The following is a 19,045-nucleotide window of genomic DNA, read 5'->3' as shown; positions in this document are numbered from 1 at the left end:
ACCCAGGGTTGGGAAAACTCACCTCCTGACATGATGTAATCCCTGAAGAAAGGAGTCCAGAACCACAAGTTCAGCATCATCAGATGTGGGCGGATGCCAGGGAACAGTGAGGAAAAACCGGTGCTCTCTGTGCACAGGTTGGTAAAAGCTCCGGTGGCCAGAACCCCGTGGGGGTGGAAGCCAGCAAGGTAGTTCCGGGAAGGGTCCAGATTGGCAGTCTTGACCAGCTGCAGGGACAGCAACCTGCTGAATCGGAGCTGCACCTCATACTCTCCCCCATTCTGCCAGCACCAGTGTGACCATGGGTAACTTGCTTCCCCTCTCTGAGCCTCCGGTTCTTAGGAAGATGGAGATATGTATGTGAATGCACCCAGGGAGATCCTGTTGCCATCCATGTCTCAGACTTGCTGTGAGCTTCAGACAAATTGTCTCCCTCTCCAGCTTTCAATGTATTAAATGTGGACATTTGACCCTGTTCTGCCTACATTCTGCTGAGAATCTCAGGTCTGTGAGTTCCCTGGAATTACCAAGACTACAGGACAGGATAATCATAATTGGCATAGTTCATACACCATCAAGGGCCACACAGGGCTGCCACTCAAACAGCCCTGTTCTAACAAAATTCCCTATGAGAAAACTCAGCACTTAGGACCTGAGAGTGAGAATTCGCTAGCTATATCAGGGTGGTTGAAAGAGTTTGCAGACCTGGAGGCTGGCCTTAGTCCTGTTTACCCCTCTGTACAATTCGGCTGTCTCCCTGATGGCTCTCTGTTCCCCCTGTGTCAGACCTTCATTACCATCTATCCACCTCTTCCCCTGGCTATTGGCAGCTCTTCCCAGGTCTGGTCAATCCTGCAGCACAGAGGGTACACCAGAAACCACCAGACATTGTAGAAGGAGTGAGAGAGGAGAGCTGTTCATCACTAGCAGCTTCCAGGCAAAGTGGGGTGAGGACAGAGGGGCCAGAACTGAGTTAACAGATGTTGCTCCTGGACTTCCCTGGCGGTCCAGTGGTTAAGAATCTGCCTGCCAATGCAGGGGACATGCGTTTGATTCCTGGTCCAGGAAGACTCCACATGCTGTGGTGCAACTAAGCCTGTGTGCCACAACTACTAAGCTCACAAGCCACAACCACTGAAGCCCGCATGCCTAGAGCCCATGCTGCACAACAAGAGAAGCCACCGCAATGAGAAACCCACACACCGCAATGAAGAGTAATCCCTGCTATCCGCAGCTAGAGAAAGCCCAACAAAGACTCAGCACAACCAAAAATAAAATATTTTTTAAAAAAAATGCTGCTCCCACCAGTTACTGGACAGGCTTCAATGTGCAAAGATAAACTGCCAGTGATTCTGTGTGTGACCAACTCCTTCCCCACTCTGCCAGGAAATGCAGGGCCCACCCTTTACAGAGCCCTGTGCTCTGGGAGGCACAGCCTTTAGAGTCGGAGGCCCTGAGGCCCCTGACCCAAGCCCTAAGCCCCTGGCAGGAAGCTCCCTGACAAGACTACCCAGGCCTTGTAATTTGCGCTTCCAGGAGCGGGCAGTCTGTTCCACTCAGGCTCAGCTTTGGCACCGTGAAAGATCATCTAGTTCACAAGCTGAAATTTTCAGCATTGGCACTGAGGATTCTTGTTACCTTCAGGCCCTAGAGGCCTGGCTGCCCATCTCAGAGCAGCCTAGAGTGACCCAAGAGATAACATTAGAGGTGGACCCAAAGGACAGCATTGGAAGTCTGAGCCTGTCTGCCTACCGCAGCTGAACAGTCCCAGCTTGTCCTGTCCTTGACCTGGACTTAATCTCTGCAAACTCCCTCCCCCACTCTGCCTTCTGGTTACCCTTGACCCTTTGCAGAAAGTCTGAGGGGATCTTAGGTAGAGTCACCATTTTTTCACAGATAAAGGCAAACTTCTTTCACTCATGCAGTGGGAATTTATTGAATGTGAAAATAAGGACAAGCAGAGATATTCTGGTTGTTCTCATTGGGAATGGTGTTTCCTTAGGAATCCATCTCAGTATGTTTCTTTAAAAACATACCCAATTCTCCACACTGAAGTACTCATTTATGAATTCTCTTTCTCAGCTAGTAGGAAAATAATTTTGTTACAACCCCCTTAAAGGCAATGAGGCAATATCTATCAGTATTAAAATGGAAAAATGTAACTGACCTTTTAAGCCAGCAACTCCACTGCCGAGGAATTTAGCTACAGAATTTCTCACACTTGTGCAAAATGGTATCTGAACAAGATTATTAACTGAAGATTTTTTTTTTTTCCTTTGGTAATACCAAAACTTGGCATCCAGTCAAATGTCCATCAACAGGGCCTGTTTAGACAAATTACAAAATACTTCCTTGTGGGCCACTGGGTAGCCATAGGGACATATAATGCAACTTTTACTGTCCTGATAGGGGAAGATGGCCACAATCACTCATCAGGTGGAAAAGCAAAGGGCGAAACCATGTATGCAGAAGGTCACCAGCTGTGACAGAGGGAACAGCAGATGGAGACAGGTCCTCCTGGGGGAAAATACCTGATTCTCCACCATTAGCTCTTCAGGAAGCCCAAATGTTGCACTTAGAAAGATTCAATGCTCAGAAATATAATAGTTTCCCAACTTTGCTTGAAATTCCAGCAATAGACCCTAGCTCATAAAATCAGTAAGAGCTGAAGGCAGCTCAGAAAAACAAGCTCATTTGACACAGAGTACAGAGGCTTATGAATGAGGGGGAGCTCCTGTTAAGTGCGGACTCCTTACCTGGGACCCCCTACCTCCTAGCCACCATAAGATCCCTTTAGGCCCTGTGCTGTAGAAGTGTGTGGAAGAGTTGGAGGGTCTCCTGGGAAGTGCAGGGGTCCAGAATCTGGGGCCATAGCCCCACCCCTACAGGCTCCCAGGCCTGGACAAGCAAGTCAAATTGCTCATCATCCAGCCCTCTGCTGGCCACTAGGTGGTATTGCCCGCCTTCTGCAGGTTGTGATGCCAAAGGCGTGAAGTAGGCAAGAATCCTGAACACTGTGCAGGTAGACTTTCTCAAAGTATCCAGTGTCCCACCATTGTCAGTAGTGTCAGGGTTGAGAAATCCTCTCTGGGGGAGAAGCAAGAGGATGGTGGATAAGACAGGCACAGAATCATTTTCTGCAATTGGCAGAAACTCCAAGTGCAAAGAGAGCCAGATATGTCTTTGGAGGCCCCAGGATAGCAGGAAGACAGCCCCCTGGAGAGGTTTCAGTTGAAGACTTCATTTCTGTGGAATAGCCTGCACTGGTCTCCCTTACATGTACGTGGGAAGTCACTTCCGTCATGTTTGACTCTTGCAACCCCACAGACTGGAGCCCACCAGGCTCCTCTATACATGGGATTCTTCAGGCAAAAATACTGAAGTGAGCTGCCATGCCCTCCTACAGGGATCTTTCCGACTCAAGGTTCGACCCCACATCTTTTGCATCTCCTGCATTGGCAGGTGGGTTCTTTACCACTAGCGCCACCTGGGAAGCCCACTGGTCTCCCTTATCTTATCCCTAAAAGCCTCTCCAACTTCATCCCCAGTCTACCTTCAGCTTTAGTTACACTAATGCTCAGAAACCACACCATGGCCAGCTTCTGGGCCTGCACTGTTCCGTTCTCAGGCCACCTTTCCTTCCCTGCTGGACTTGGGATTCAGCTCACAGTGTGGAGTGAGACCACAGGGACAGAATCCACAAAGAGAGCCAGAAAGCTCTGCTTGAGGCCAGAAACTGTTTATGGCTTTTCCTTGGCTTCGTAGCTGATGTCACAACACTTCCCCATGGAGACTCTGGCCTTCCTGGCACAGAAGAGCAAGCCCTGGTCTGGGAAGAAGAAAGGGAGAGATGGGAATTCAGAATCTCAAAGTTCAGAGATTCTGGGGTAAGGATGAGGGACTCTGCCTGTGGCAGGCCCATGGCTCCTCTAGGGCCCCAGCAAACCCTACCGGCTTCTGCTGACAAGGTCCTAGGAGGACACCTTGCAGAGGAAGCAGATATGGGATCTGGAAAGACCACCCTGCAACCTAGTCCCTTCAGGTTGGCTCAGCACTGTCCACTCATTCTCCTGTTTCCAGAGGAGGGCCACCTGTCCCTGCTGGCACCTCTCTGTGTCCCCATCGCCTTTCCTGTTCTATCTGGTCAATAAATCAACCTCGCCCAGCTGCTTACATCGAAGACTTTAGTCTGTCTGGGATTCAGGAAAGCAGTCAAAGTTCAGTTCACTCAAATCAAGGATCCTGTCCCACTCAGGTCTGAACTTTGGGTCCAGGGTCAAGCGTCCAAATGGCCATCAGGTGCCCTGAATCAGAAAGTCAGAGATTAAAAAGCACTCAGATGTCAGGGATCGGTGTGATCACTGGATACACTCGTAAATGTATCCAGGATACATTCAGAATGCGGCAAGTCCTTGTCCAAGGATGCATAATGTACCAGAGTGAGAGGCAGGTTAGAGAACCTGGAACAAGTTCCTTGTCCTTTCCCCTGTCTCTCTAAACTGACAATGGACAAACTTTAACCCAGTAGAAGAACTTTGTATGTGACCTTGATCACATCCTGTCCCTTTCTAGGGGTTAGTCTCCTCATCTTATGAAGTGTGGGGCTAGATGATCTTTTAGAACCATAAATTTATTACCTGCACCCCTAAGCATGGCTACTAAGGGCTTTACATCTGTAAGATACACAAGTGGGCCACAATACATGGCTCGCAGAGCTCCTTTAAATCCTTTTCATTCATCCATCTTCATAGTGGCCCTACATCCCAGCCAGACAGAAGCTGACTCCTCTCTAGGCCACAGAGTGGTGGAAGCCCAGCTCCTGCCTCCCAGTCTAGTATTTTGCTCACTGCACAGAGGATCACACTTCCTCATGGACACGTGGGGCACTACAGTCCTTGCCACACCCCAGCCACCCCATTACTCACCGAGATGGGGAAATAGTCCTTCATATACCTCCATATGCCCCAGCGCCTTAAGGCTTCAATGCGTCTGCCCCCCTGCCACGGCTTGGATAGATCCAGGTACCACCAGACTGCATACAGGACGCTGAAGATCCAGAATCTTGTGAACAGGAGCCATATGAAGACAGCAATGCAGATCTGGGCTGGGAAGGGAAGCAGAAAGATGAGTGGTCAGAGGAATGAAGGAACAAGCTCTCCTCATACACCTAGCAGCACTATCCTGTCCAACCCTCACCCCAGGAGGAAGGGGTGAGACTCTCTTGACTTCAAGGAGGAAAGAATGCAGCCTGTCCAGTGTCACACTGGAAGCCTGGATTTGAAGCCAGGTAGACCTAGCTCCAAACTAAGATTTCCCCCACTGTACCAGGCTGCTTGTTCATTCCAGTTTTACCCCTCCACCCCCATCTCTGTCCAGTTAAGTAGTCTGTATTCACTGGGTGCTCAATAAATGCCTGGGAGAGAAGTGACTAGATTAACACTTTCTAGTGTCCACCCTTCGGGACCCCAAAGAAAAAGGAGACATGCTTTCTGCCAGCCCTCTCTCTGCCTACTCTCTGCCCATCTGTCTATTTATAAATCCTGCAAGATCCCCCCCTCTAATTAAAGTCCTTCCATAACTTTCTCATACCTTTAAAAACAGCCCATGTAGCTCAGCCTGGCATTCAGATTCTGCATAGCTGGCTGATCCTCATCTTGCTCCAGCCTCATTCACCCATATGGACCCTATACTCTGGCCACATGAAATGGTTCAGTGTATCTACATGGAGAGATGGAGTTCCTTCAGTCTCTTAGCTTTTGATCATGCTGTTTCCTCTGACCACCATGCCCTTTGCTGCTGAAGGAGGGAGGAAGGAAGAGGCCAACCTGTGACTGGCCCATGGGTCAGGGATGCAGTATGGCTATGACCAGGTCAAGTGAGAAACTACCTTCTTACCTACAATTCCCAGTCCTTTGCTGCAGGCTAACTTTCATCTCAGGGTCAGGAGGTCTGAGGGGCTGACCCTAACCTAATGCCAATGGAGCATCATTCTCAGAGAGTGTTTCTCTCACCCCATCCCATTCCTTCTACTCAATACCATGCACTCACTCTGTTAAAATTGTCGGCCTCCAATTGTATTGAATGTGAAAGTAGAGTAGACTGGGTCTGCCATTCCTGGCTGGCTTCCAGGAAGAGGGGACTTTTGAACAGTAGTAAATCTGAACAGTAGTAAAATTCATAAACCAGAGAAAATAGGTTGGAGCTCACATAACACCGAACACCTACAACGTGCCAACCATTGGTGGTTCAGTCGTGTACAACAGACAGAAATTTCTGCCTTCATGGAGCTGACTTTCCACAGTATTGTGTTTAGGGCACTTTGTTTTGTTTTTGAAATTTCTATGGTGGTAAAATATATATAACTTATACTTTGTCATCTGAACCATTTTTAAGTGTACAGCTCAGTGACACTACATTCATTCACTTGGGCCATCGTGATTATCCATTTTCAGAACTCTTTTCATTACCCCAAACTGAACCTCTGTACCCATTAAACAGAAACGCCCATGTCTCCCTCCTCTAGCCCCTGCCAACCACCATTCTCTTTTCTATCTCTATGAATTTGATTGGTCTATGAACCTCACAAAAGAGGAATCATCAAGTATTTATGTGTCTGTGTGTGACTGTCTTTACCTCACTTCGCACAATGTCCTCAAGATTCATCCTCGTTGCTGCGTGTTCCAGAAATCCCTTCCTTTTGATGGCTGGATAATAGTCTATTGTGCTATTTGCAACATTTTTCATCCTTTCATCCATCAATGGACATCTAGGTTGCTTATACACTCCTTGTGGGTTGATCACTTTTTTGTTTGCCTTAAATATTTTTTTAATAAAAAACTTGAATGGGAAAGTTGTAGAAGAGTGGGAATAAAATGCCACCATTTTCACGAAAAAGAACATGTCCACACTGGTAGATGCTCATGCATAGAGGTTGGAAGGATGCTTGCAGATCTGGAGGGAGGAGGCAGATGTCAGGAGACAAGGATGGCTTGGCAGTTGACTTAGATTTTTGTTTTGTTTTGTTTTTAACTGTAAATATTTAATGTGAAAAAAATTATAAAGAATGTCAGCTAGGACTCTCTACCTTGGGGCAAAATCAAAAGTCTACATGGGTTGCTCCCACTTTCAGGAAACCACCTCTAGGGACTTCCAGACCAGGGAAGTAGACTTTTGAGACAATGGTGATTGGCAGGGGCTAGAGGAGGGAGACATGGGCGTTTTTGTTTAATGGGTACAGAGGTTCAGTTTGGGAAAATGAAAAGAGTTCTGAAAATGGATAATCATGACGGTCCAAGTGAATGAATGTAGTGTCACTGAGCTGTACACTTAAAAATGGTTCAGATGACAAAGTATAAGTTATATATATTTTACCACCACGCCTTCCAATGCAAGGGGAGTGTGGGTTCAATCTCTGGTCAGGGAGCTAAGATTCCACATGTCTCAGGGGCTAAAAATCCAAAAAACTTAAAACGGAAGCAGTGTTATAACAAATTTAATAAAGACTTTAAATGGTCCACATCAAAAAAAAATTTTTTTTTCAAAAGAAAAAAAAAACTGCTTATAGAGAATAAAACTGAGTTGTTAATAGTGGCTCCCTGGAGGGAATTCCCCGACAGTCCAGTGGTTAGGACTCCATGCTTTTGCTGCGTTCATATAAGCCTTGCCGCTAGAGGCAAATATATATATATATATATGTAGTGGCTCCCTAGAGGGTAGGACTTCCAGATGTTCAAGGTGGTTTTAGAAAAGGCAGAGGAACCAGAGATCAAATTGCCAACGTCTGCTGGATCAACGAAAAAGCAAGAGAGTTCCAGAAAAACATCTATTTCTGCTTTATTGACTATGCCAAAGCCTTTGACTGTGTGGATCACAATAAACTGTGGAAAATTCTGAAAGAGATGGGAATACCAGACCACCTGACCTGCCTCTTGAGAAATCTGTATGCAGGTTAGGAAGCAACAGTTATAACTGGACATGGAACAACAGACTGGTTCCAAATAGGAAAAGGAGTACATCAAGGCTGTATATTGTCACCCTGCTTATTTAACTTATATGCAGAGTACATCATGAGAAACGCTGAGCTAGATGAAGCACAAGCTGGAATCAAGATTGCCAGGAGAAATATCAACAACCTCAGATATGCAGATGACTCCACCCTTATGGCAGAAAGTGAAGAAGAACTAAAGAGCCTCTTGATGAAAGTGAAAGAGAAGACTGAAAATGTTGGCTTAAAGCTCAACATTCAGAAAACTAAGATCATGGCATCTGGTCCCATCACTTCATGGCAAATAGATGGGAAAACAGTGGAAATAGTGGCTAACTTTTTTGGTGGGGGGCTCCAAAATCACTGCAGATGGTGACTGCAGCCATGAAATTAAAAGACGCTTACTCCTTGGAAGGAAAGTTATGACCAAGCTAGACAGCATATTAAAAAGCAGAGACACTAGTTTGCCAACAAAGGTCCGTCTAGTCAAGGCTATGGTTTTTCCAGTAGTCATGTATGGACGTGAGAGTTGGACTATAAAGAAAGCTGAGCGTGGAAGAATTGATGCTTTTGAACTGTGGTGTTGGAGAAGACTCTTGAGAGTCCCTTGGACTGCAAGGAGATCCAACCAGTCCATCCTAAAGGAGATCAGTCCTGAGTGTTCATTGGAAGGACTGATGTTGAAGCTGAAACTCCAGTACTTTGGCCACCTGATGCGAAGAGCTGACTCATTTGAAAAGACCCTGATGCTGGGAAAGATTGAAGGCAGGAGGAAAAGGGAACAACAGAGGATAAGATGGTTGGATGGCATCACCGACTCAATGGAGATGATGATCACCAACCCTGGGAGCTGGTGATGGACAGGGAGGCCTGATGTGTTGCAGTCCATGGGGTCGCAAAGAGTCAGACATGACTGAGCGAGAACTGAACTGAAGAGCGTAGGATTTGGGGAAGTCTTTCGCTTGTAAGACACACGTTCTGTTTGGATGTGTTACAACAGCACATGCTGTTTTTTGCAACTAACGTAGCATGTTAAGGTTAGGAAAAACCCACTCAAGAGGCCCTTGCACTTAGAAAGAACTCCCCACCATCCTCAACACCCTTAACTCCTGTCAGCAGGCAAAACCAAACTTGGGGATCTTTTCAGTCCCTAAGGAAGGGAGACCTCTACCTTCCCCTCATAACACCAAGAAGGAAATATGTAAAACCCCACTTTACAGAGGCCCAGAGAGAGTATGCAAATTGGCTGAGCTCACACAAAAAGTTAGTCAGATGGGACAAGACATTTATCAACAAATGTTCATGGACACCAACTCTTCTAGGAGCTGGAGATTCAGCTGAGAACAAGACCAACTCTTTGAAGGGAGCTTACCTTCCTGTGTGAGTGTGTGAGTTACGGAGAAGAGGAAAAGAAAAAGAGTAAACAAGTAACTCACTGGAAAGTATTTGTTTCTGGGCCCTGAGTCCTCAGTGACACATCCTTGTTGACCTTTCTGGCTACTTCTTTGCCCCTCCTCCAAATGCCTGCTCTATGTCCAGTGTGAACCAGCTGTTCACCATATGCCCAGCATTTACGAGCCCACTGGAAGCCCTTAATTTTCCTGCCAGCCTATGAATCCTGCCCTGTGGACCCATCTCCTGAGTATCTTTGGAAGGGGTCCCTTCTCTCCACCCACTGGAGGCCTCCCTAGATCTAGGTTTATTTTAAGAGCCAGATTGAAAATATTTTGTATACTTTGTGGCTCTATGGGGCAACTTAGAGGATATTACATAGGCCCATTTAATCATTTAAATTATGCAAAAATTTAAAATGTAAAAACTATTCTTGAGATGTACAAGTGCAAAAAAAACAGTGGGCTGGATTTGACCCATGCCACATAATCTGAGGACCCCTGATACAGCTTGGACATCTAAGGCACTCAGTTTCCCCCTATATATACTCCCTGCCATCAATCTATCCCCTGTACTCCAAACACAGCAGATCCATAGGCTTCAAGCACTAGGACATATACTGCACAGACTGAAACTTGTCCCTCCCGTTCCTAAAGCATTCCTGGGGCTCCCCTTTTTCCCCAGGATAAGGGACAAGGTACAAGCTCCTGTTCCTGGCTCCAGCTGGCCCAGATCTCTCTTCTCAACTGTCCTCGCTCTAGCTCCAGGCCGAGGGCTGCTTGACCTCCCCGTGCTCTTCTTGATGTTCCCAGGTCCTGGGCTGAGCTGGGGGTGGATGAGAGCAGACAGACACGCTCGTGCTGGCAAAGCTCCCCCAAGGTCAGGTGATCAAGATGTCCCTCATCCCCCCCGACTCCCACCCTTGACCTGTGATTCTCAGGCATCAGCCTACCTGGTTCTGGGCCCCCAGGACCCCAAGAGACTTGTCCCCTGCCCTAGGGTACCCCTCCTCTCCCTGCTCCACACCTCCTCCCACACACTCAGCCCTTTCTCCCCCCTCTGCCTCCTTCCCTTTCGTCCTTTGGCAACACAGGACAGCCAAAGGCACTACAGCCTTGGACATCTAAGGCACTCAGCTTCCCTGCTCATCTGTGTAATGGGGGTAACTAGGGACATTTAAAATGTTTCAACAACCTTTAGAGCAGAGACACAGTCAGTCATCAAGGATGCCAGCAGTAGGGAACTGGGTTTCTTGCTTTCCTGAGGATAAATGCTTTAGCTGCAAAATTTTAGGGAGGTTCTGAGGGAGGACATGGGGTAATATATATATGCATGTGTGCATGCATGTTTGTGTGTGAGTGTGTGACATGGCTATTGACCATTTCAGAGCCTGTACAGAGTATGTCCATATTTTAACCCCAGTCTAGTAGTCTGTCCACAGGCTGAACACTAGCCCTGGGGGGAGCCATTCCTAACTAGTATGGTGCCAGCAGACGAGATGAAGAATCCCATGGTCTCTTGTCCCCCCAGCCCAGCCCGCCTTACCCAGGACCACAAAGGAGAAAATCCACTGCAGAACCACAAAGGTCTGCAGTCTGCGCTCCCACGGCACGGACAAGGGTGCGAACTTCACCATGCTGTCTCCTTGGTTGATTCCACAGGTTTCTCTGAGCTCTGCTGTGGTCTGAGGCATCTACTGGTTTTTGTTGCTGCCAGACGTTGAGTAAGCATTAGTGATCTGGGAGGAGGGTGCCCCACCCAACCCGGCCCAGCCTAATGTCTCCCTGCACTCACCCTGGCAGGAATCTGTTTCCTAGGAGAAACCTTTGAACCTACCTGCCCTGGAGTCAGCCAAAGGCAGGAGGAAGGGAAAGACATTCGCCTCCTCAGGCAATACCTTATCTGCCAGATATCTTTCTCTTTTTGCTTGAATCTTGCCCTCCACTTAACAGGTCAAGCACTAAGTATAGGGCAATTCTGTCCTCCTCACATCTACCCAATGACTTGGCTGCAGTAGCTGTCTCCCCTCTTCTGCCATGTCCACTGTTCCCCTCCACAAATATACAGTAACAGCTCCTGTCCTATGGAACTGCCCTTAACAAGTTCTCCAGTGGCCTCCACACTGCTGAATTCAGTGATCAATTCTCAGCTCTCATCTTGACCTCTGAGCAGCCTAAGACACAATTGGTCCCTCCCTCCTCCTTGAAACCACTTGGTCTACTGACACCACTCTCATCTGGTTTCCCTCCTGCCCCTCTGGCTGCCCCTGGGTCTCCATGGTGGCTCTTATTCCTCACCAGGCTAAGTGTTTGATGGCCCTCTTGTCCCCTCTGTGCCTGCACCCTCCCTCCTCTGTCCCACAGAGACCTCATCCAGGCTCACGGCCTTGAAGTCTGTCTACAGAACTAACACTTCCAAGCTGCATTTCCAGCCTGACTTTCCCGTAGGCTCCAGACTTGACTATGTAGGTGGGTTCTTGATATCCTCTCTGGTAGTCTGCTCAGCATCTCCTTCACAACCTAAGACTGAACTTGATCTTCCCTCTCCTGCCCAGGCCAGCTTTTCCTCTGCTCTTTGACATCTCAGGAAAAGGGACTCCAGTGACCTGGTTACACAGGCCAAAACCTTAGAGTCATTCTAGATTCTTTCCCTCTCCATTCAGCTCTCTTAATTGGTTCTCCTAAAACTCTCCTTCTAAATGTACACTTTGAATTGAAATGTATCAGACATACAGGAAAAGGCACAAGTCCTAAGTGTAGGAGTGATACATTGTCCCAGAGTGAACATACTGGTGTGATCTCCATTCTGATGGACAAATAGGACCTGACCAGTACCTGTGTCCTTGCCTGTCACTCCTCTCTTCCCCAAACCTCATACCAGCCTCATCTGCTCTGAAATTTATAAGTGAGTCTCACACAAAATATTCTTTTGAGACTGGTTCTTTGGCTTAAGATTATATTTCAAGAATCATCCAAATTGTGTATATTTGTAGCATGTTTTTTCTCATTGCTATATAAGACTGCACTGGGTGAATATACCACAGTTCACCTGCTGGGGGACATGTCGGGTATTGCCTGAGCCTGGCTATTGTGAACTGTGCTGCTATGGGCATTCTTTTCTGTTTTATCCAAATTTTTTTTTTGAGAAAAGATTGACATACATCACTGTACAAGTTTAAGGTATACAACATGATGATTTGATTTAGATACATTGTGAATGATGACAATAGATTTAGTTAACATCCATTATCTCACATAGTACAATAAAAACAAAGAGGGAAAAAAAATCTCCTTTCGATGAGAATTCTGATCTACCGTCTTCACAGCTCTTTTACGTATCACACAGCAGGACAGGTGTTCCGTACCTGGCTTGTAGTGCACATTTATACACATTTGTATTGAGTATGTGCCTGGAAATAGAACAGTTGGGTCTTTTTGTATAAAGTCACATATTTCCCAAAGTGATTGTATGAATTTATACCCACAAGCTTCACATGAGAATTCCAGTTGCTTCACATCCTCCTCAACATTTAATCCGTTGTCGTGAGGACGTGGGGACACCTTGTTGTGCTCACAGTGGTTTCCTCTGTGCCTAATGAGGTTGCCTAATGCGGCCGAGCACGTTTTAGAATGTTCACTGGCCATTTGAATATCATTTTATCACAGATTCACCCATGAGTCTTCTGCTGATTTAGACATCTCTTGCATGGGAAAGCTACACCCACAGCCAGCCTCTTCGATCATCTCTGATACCAGCCTTCTCACTGGTCTATGTCTCTGCGTCCTTTCTCCCTCTAACCGTCTCAACAGGCAGAGGGACTGCTGGGTCAAAGGGTATGTGACTGCAGGAGCTGGGGAGGAGTAGCGCCAGGTTTTTCCCAAAACAGCAGCACCAGTTTACACCCTCACTAGGAATGTATGTGAGATCACTTGGATGCTGGCCTCATGGTGTGGTCAGACTTATTATTGTTTGCTAGTGTTGGGCTGTTTGCCAGCTAGGGTTGGGATCTTGCATTTCCTGAATACACATGTTGCACATGGCTTTAGTTATAGGAATTTCTTTTTCTTTGAAAAGCTCGTTCTTAATTTTCATCCATTCCTCTGCAGTTTTTTGTGCTTTTTTTTTTTTTAATGATAGAAACTAAACAAATGGAACAATTTATTCCATCTTCATGATTACAGGCATTACAGGGCAGGGTGAGTAAACAAGGGAAATAAAGCTAACTCTTTTCTCCTTATCCCCCATTCAACCAGATGCAGCATTTTGGCATTTTTATTATATACAGGTTGACTTAATTCATTGACTTAAGTTAAAAACTGGCAGCAGCAAATCTTTGTAATTTAGGATCTTCCTCCATAGTCTCTCCAAGGATTTGAATTCTTGAACTATGCCATGAGCTCTGAAATGGTGTCTACCACAGCATTCATGAAGCTTTCACATCTTAATATGAGATCTGACAACCCTTGTTAAGGTTGTTGTTGTTCAGTTGCTAAGTCTTGTCCAACTCTTTGCAAACCCATGGACTGCAGCACACTGGGCTTCCCTGTCCTTCACTATCTCCTGGAGTTTGCTCAAATTTGTATCCACTGAGTGGTGATGCTATCTAACTATCTCATCCTCTGACCACCTCTTTTCCTCTTACCTTCAATCTTTCCTAGCATCAAGGTCTTTTCCAATGAGTCACTATTTCCACATTTTCTCTATCTTCCATGAAGTGATGAGACCATGAAGTGATTTGCCATGAAGTCATAGTAACAAGGGTCTCTGAGAGTCGGACACGACTGAGCGACTTCACTTTCACTTTTCACTTGCATGAATTGGAGAAGGAAATGGCAACCCACTCCAGTATTCTTGCCTGGAGAATCCCAAAGACGGGAGAGCCTGGTGGGCTGCCGTCTATGGGGTCGCACAGAGTCGGACACGACTGAAGCGACTTAGCAGCAGCAGCAGCAGCATAGTAACAAGGTGGCAAAGTAAAAGGATGTGTGCTCATCTTCTCCTGTGTGTCAATTACAAATTGGCACCTGCCAAGAGCATTTGCTAGCTACTGAACAACAACAACAAAAGCATTTGCCATCTGTGTCTGTGGAGATTGAACCCTATGCTGCTGCAGCTGCTGACCTTCAACATCCACTGAGGGCAGTTCAGGGTGGAGAGTGAGGCACTCTGTGCTCTAGGGAAACTGATGGAGTAGATCTTTAGATCACTGGATATTTTCAGGAACTGATTTCATGATCCCAATCCTAGCACCTCTTCATATTTAAGAAATCACTCAATCCTTTCATGGTGACATCAGCTTCTCATGACTAGCAGAAAATCTTTTGTAAAGTAAGCATTGGATTGCATTGAACTCCCCCTTCACCAAAATAATATAAATTAATCTCTCCCCACCAGGCCTCTTTGAAGCAGTCTCTCAGAGCTATCTGAAATGCTGTCCCCCAGACTGTAGTCCTCATTTTGCTCCAAGTAAAACTTAACTTACAACTCTCACATTGTGCATCCTTTTAGTTAACATGTGAGAACACCCAGAATGCAACTAGTTGCTGAACAACCATTGACAGGAGGTTGGAACCCACCAAAATAAGATACCCCACATCCCAGCTCCAAGGAGAAGCCACAATGAGACAGTAGGAGGGGCACGATCATGTCAAAATCAAATCCCATACCCACCGAGTGGGCAACCCATAAACTGGAGAACAACAATGCCAAAAAAGCTCTTGCACTGTTGCAAAAGTTCTAGGCCCCCATCAGACTTTCCAATCTGGGGATCCCACAAAGGGACTGGGAATCCCCAGGAAATCTGACTTTGAAGGACAGTGGGATTTGATTGCAGAACTTCCACAGGACTGGGGGAAACAGAGACTCTTGAAGGGTACCAACAAAAGCTTGTGCATTCCAGGACCCAGGGGAAAGGAGCAGTGACCCCACAAGAGACTGAGTCAGACCTGCCTGTGAGTGTTAGAGGATCTCTCATGCAGGCATTGGTCAGCAGTGGCCTGCTGCAGTGATGGGGCACTGGCAACAGCAGTCCTGGGAGGCACATCTTGGCATAAGTCCTTCTAAAGGTCACTTTTAGCCCTACCATAGAGCCTGTAGACTCCAGGACTGTGTAGCCTCGGGCTAAAAAACTAACAGGGAGGAAGCACAGCCCCATCCATCAGCAGAAAATTGAATTAAAGATTTACTGAGCATGGCCCTGCCCATCAGAGCAAAACCCAGTTTTCCCCACAGCTAGTCTCTTCTATCAGGAAGCCTGCACAAGCCTCTTATCCTCATCAACCAGAAGGTAGACAGAAGTAGCAAGAACTACAATTCCACAGCCTCCAGAAAAAAAATCACAATCACAGAAAGCTAACCAAAATGAACACATGGATCACAGCCTTGTGTAACTCAATGAAGCTATGAGCCATACCATGCAGAGCCACCCAAGATAGATGGTTCGTGGTGGAGAGTTCTGACCAAACATGGTCCACTGGAGAAGGGAATGGCAAACCACCTTGGTATTCTTGTCTTGAGAACCCCATGAATAGTATGAAAAGACAAAAAGATGTGACACCGGAAAATGAGCCCCCACCTCACCCCAGGTCAGTAGGTGTCCAATATGCTACAGGGGAAGAGTGGAGAAATAGCTCCAGAAAGAATAAAAGAGGCTGGGCCAAAGTGGAAATGATGCTCATTTGTGGATATGTCTGGTGGTGACAGTAAAGTCTGATGCTGTAAAGAATAATATTGCATAGGAACCTGGAATGTTAGGTCAAAGTAAATCAAGGTAAATTCAACATGGTCAAGCAGAAGATGGCAAGAGTAAACACTGACATTTTAGGAATCAGTGGATGGGAATGGGTGAATTTAATCCAGATTGCAACCACAATCCCAAATAAGCCCATTATTCAGAACACTGAGTTCCTGCTGAGATGCCAAAACCAGAAATCTCAAAGCAAAGAGTGATGGCTCATCACCTGTTACAATTGAGAAAAAAATATTGAGGAAAGGAAACTCTTCCCTCTTAAATTCATCAAATCAATGCTATCTTCAGTTTTAATTGACCTGATCCAGAGTACTCAATTTCCTGATTTGAGGAGTCCACTTTCAAGGTCAATGCTATCACTGCCGTGACCCAAGTTCAATCCCTGGTCAGAGAATTGAGATCTCACAAGCTGTGTCGAGTGGCAAAAATAAATAAAGAAAATCAAAAAAAAAAAAAAAAACTACTTTGAAACTTTAATGTGAATATGTTTGCATGTTTATTTCCTAAGGAAATACAATTTACCAAACAAGCCAATTAATGATAGAAAACTTAAGCACATGAATTTCCATAGAAAAAACAGAGAACATTACCAACGAATTTCCCCACAAAAATAAAAAAAAAAAAAAATCAGCTCCAGAAAGTTTCATAGGAGAAGTTAGCCAAATCTGTAAAGTTAGAGACCTCTGATGCACCACAAATTGTTTGCAATGTTTTTAAAATGCAATTTCTTTCTTCTGTAGCAAGTATTACATTGATATTTAAACTCAATTTTGTAGAAAACAGCATGAAAAAGAGAACTATAGACTGAATTACTTATGAATATTAAAGCAAACTATTTGAATAAAATGGGTTTCCCAGGTGGGTCAGTGGTAAAGAATCTGCCTGCCAATTCAAGAGATGCAGGAGACAAGGGTTTGATCCCTGGGTTGGGAAGATCCCCTGGAGGAGGAAATGGCAACCAACTCCGGTATTCTTGCCTGGAAAATAGAAATATTATACTCGAAAATATTAGGAAACAATCCAACATCACGGCACCGTATACCATGAACAAGTAGGATTAGGGAAACTATTAATATAGTACATCAGATTAACAGATTTAGGAAGATAATCATATGGTTATCTCCATAGATGCTGAAAAAGCTCCTGATCAAAACTCACCACACAGCGAAATTTATGAGTGATTTCTTAATATGTTAAAATATATACACTTTGTTCCTAAAGCTGGAATCAACAACGCAGAAATACTAAGGGTATTTCCGTAAGATCAGCAATAAGCCAAAGAGGCCCTCAACATTGTACTGGAGGCATTAGGGAAAAAGTAAGAGAAATCAGTAAGAGGCCTAAGAATAGGGGAGAAAAGGAGTCAATCTATCCCTTGCAGGTGGTATGATTATGTATCTGGAAAGCCCCCAAAGTATTTTGTATTTGTCTTCATTGTTATCATTTCTGGTGTTGCTCATTTCTTGCTATAAATCCAGGTTTTTTTCTGGTATCGTATATCTTCTGCCTGAAAAACTTTCTTTAATGTTTCTTATAGCACAAGACGACTGGGAATTAATTCTCTTGGCTTTTTTGTCCAAAAGAATCTGTATTTTTGCCTAAATTTTTGAAAGATATTTTCACTGGTATAGCTTTTTGAGTTGACCATATTTTTTCTTCCAGGTCTTTAAAGATGCGATTCTTGTCTTTGTTCCTCTGAATGTAATGTATCTTTTTCTCTGACTGCCTTCAACATTTTCACTTTACCTTTGGTTTCCAGCAATTTTAATATAATGCATCTAGATTAAAAAAAGAAAATCCTGTTGAGAGTCTCTGTGTTCTTGGATCTATGATTTCATCTCTTTCATTATTTTTGGAACATTTTCAGCCTACCTCTCTGAATACTTCTGCTCTGTTATCTCTTCTTATGGGATTTCAGCTACATGGGTGTTAGACTGTTCAATATTGTATTGCAACTCTTAAGAGCTCTGTTGTTTGTTTTTACTCGTTTTTCTCTTTGTGTTTCAGTCTAGGTAATTTTTATTGACCTATCGTCATTATCTGTAATCATTTCTTTGGATATCTTGAGTCTACTGATGAGCCCAGAGCTCTTAAGCATGGAACTAGGAATTCAATTACAACTCATTGGTAAAAGACCTTGACTTCCTCTGAGCTCCCAGAAAGCAGGCTGAAGTGCCCAACTAGAAATAACCAAATGGACCTGAGTCCAAAGTCAAGTGCAGGAGGTGGGTACTGTGCAGAAGACTTTATCAGCTGCTGGGTGCTGAGCTCCCAGGCCTGTGGGCAAGATCTTGTCTGCTCTGCCATTCAGATGGCCTCCTAACTTTAGCAAAAGAAGAAGAAAACCCTCTTTGACAGTTCACCCTAAGAGCCCAGGATTTCTGTCTTTGCTGCTGGCTTTATACTGGGCACTAAAGGAAGATAGTGATCCCTACTCTGATTCTCATTCTATAGGTGATCTTGAGAAAGCACCCACCCTTTCTGGACCTGTTTCTGCATCTATAGAACAGATGAGGTTAGAGCTATAAGAGAAAGAACTGAGATTAAGGACCTACAGGACCATGAGTTGTTCTTTGTATTAATACTTTTTGAAGAGCCAACATGGTTGAGTGTCTACTAAGAAACAGGCGATCCATGTGCATTATTCCATTCAGTTCTCAAAGCACCCTATGAGGTTGGTGCTACTGATATCACTAATTTACACACATAAAGACTGGCATCTCACATTATTCTCAAAACTCTCCTGTATAAATGCTGGACCCATCACAGCTCTGAGAGGTGCAGTGATCTATCTAAGGCCTCTCAGTTCACAGAAGGCAGGAGCTGGGCTCGGTTTGGGTCTTCCTGACTCCAGAGCCTTCTTTTCCCTTCTTCACACTCTCCATTCCATGCTTATGACTGGAGTCCTTTCTTGAACAGTT

At 45.3% G+C, this 19,045-nt stretch overlaps 1 protein-coding gene across 1 annotated transcript in view; it reads right to left on the bottom strand.

The window, feature by feature from the left end:
* The window catches only part of LOC145527389 (2-acylglycerol O-acyltransferase 2-like), a 28,646-nt gene that overhangs the window by 3,546 nt on the left and 6,055 nt on the right, over positions 1–19,045 (bottom strand). Inside the window, exons 2-4 of the mRNA XM_081545324.1 lie at positions 10,922–11,085; positions 4,926–5,104; positions 23–227 (exon numbers count right to left, since the gene is read on the bottom strand). Coding sequence (XP_081401450.1) covers positions 23–227; positions 4,926–5,104; positions 10,922–11,069 — 532 coding nt within the window. The 5' untranslated portion in view covers positions 11,070–11,085. The remainder of the gene's footprint in view (positions 1–22; positions 228–4,925; positions 5,105–10,921; positions 11,086–19,045) is intronic.

Source organism: Giraffa tippelskirchi, chromosome 11 (assembly GCF_054371585.1).
Source record: "Giraffa tippelskirchi isolate mGirTip1 chromosome 11, T2T-mGirTip1v1.2.pri, whole genome shotgun sequence".
Lineage (NCBI taxonomy): Eukaryota > Metazoa > Chordata > Mammalia > Artiodactyla > Giraffidae > Giraffa > Giraffa tippelskirchi.
This window is presented reverse-complemented; position numbering and strand designations above follow the sequence as displayed.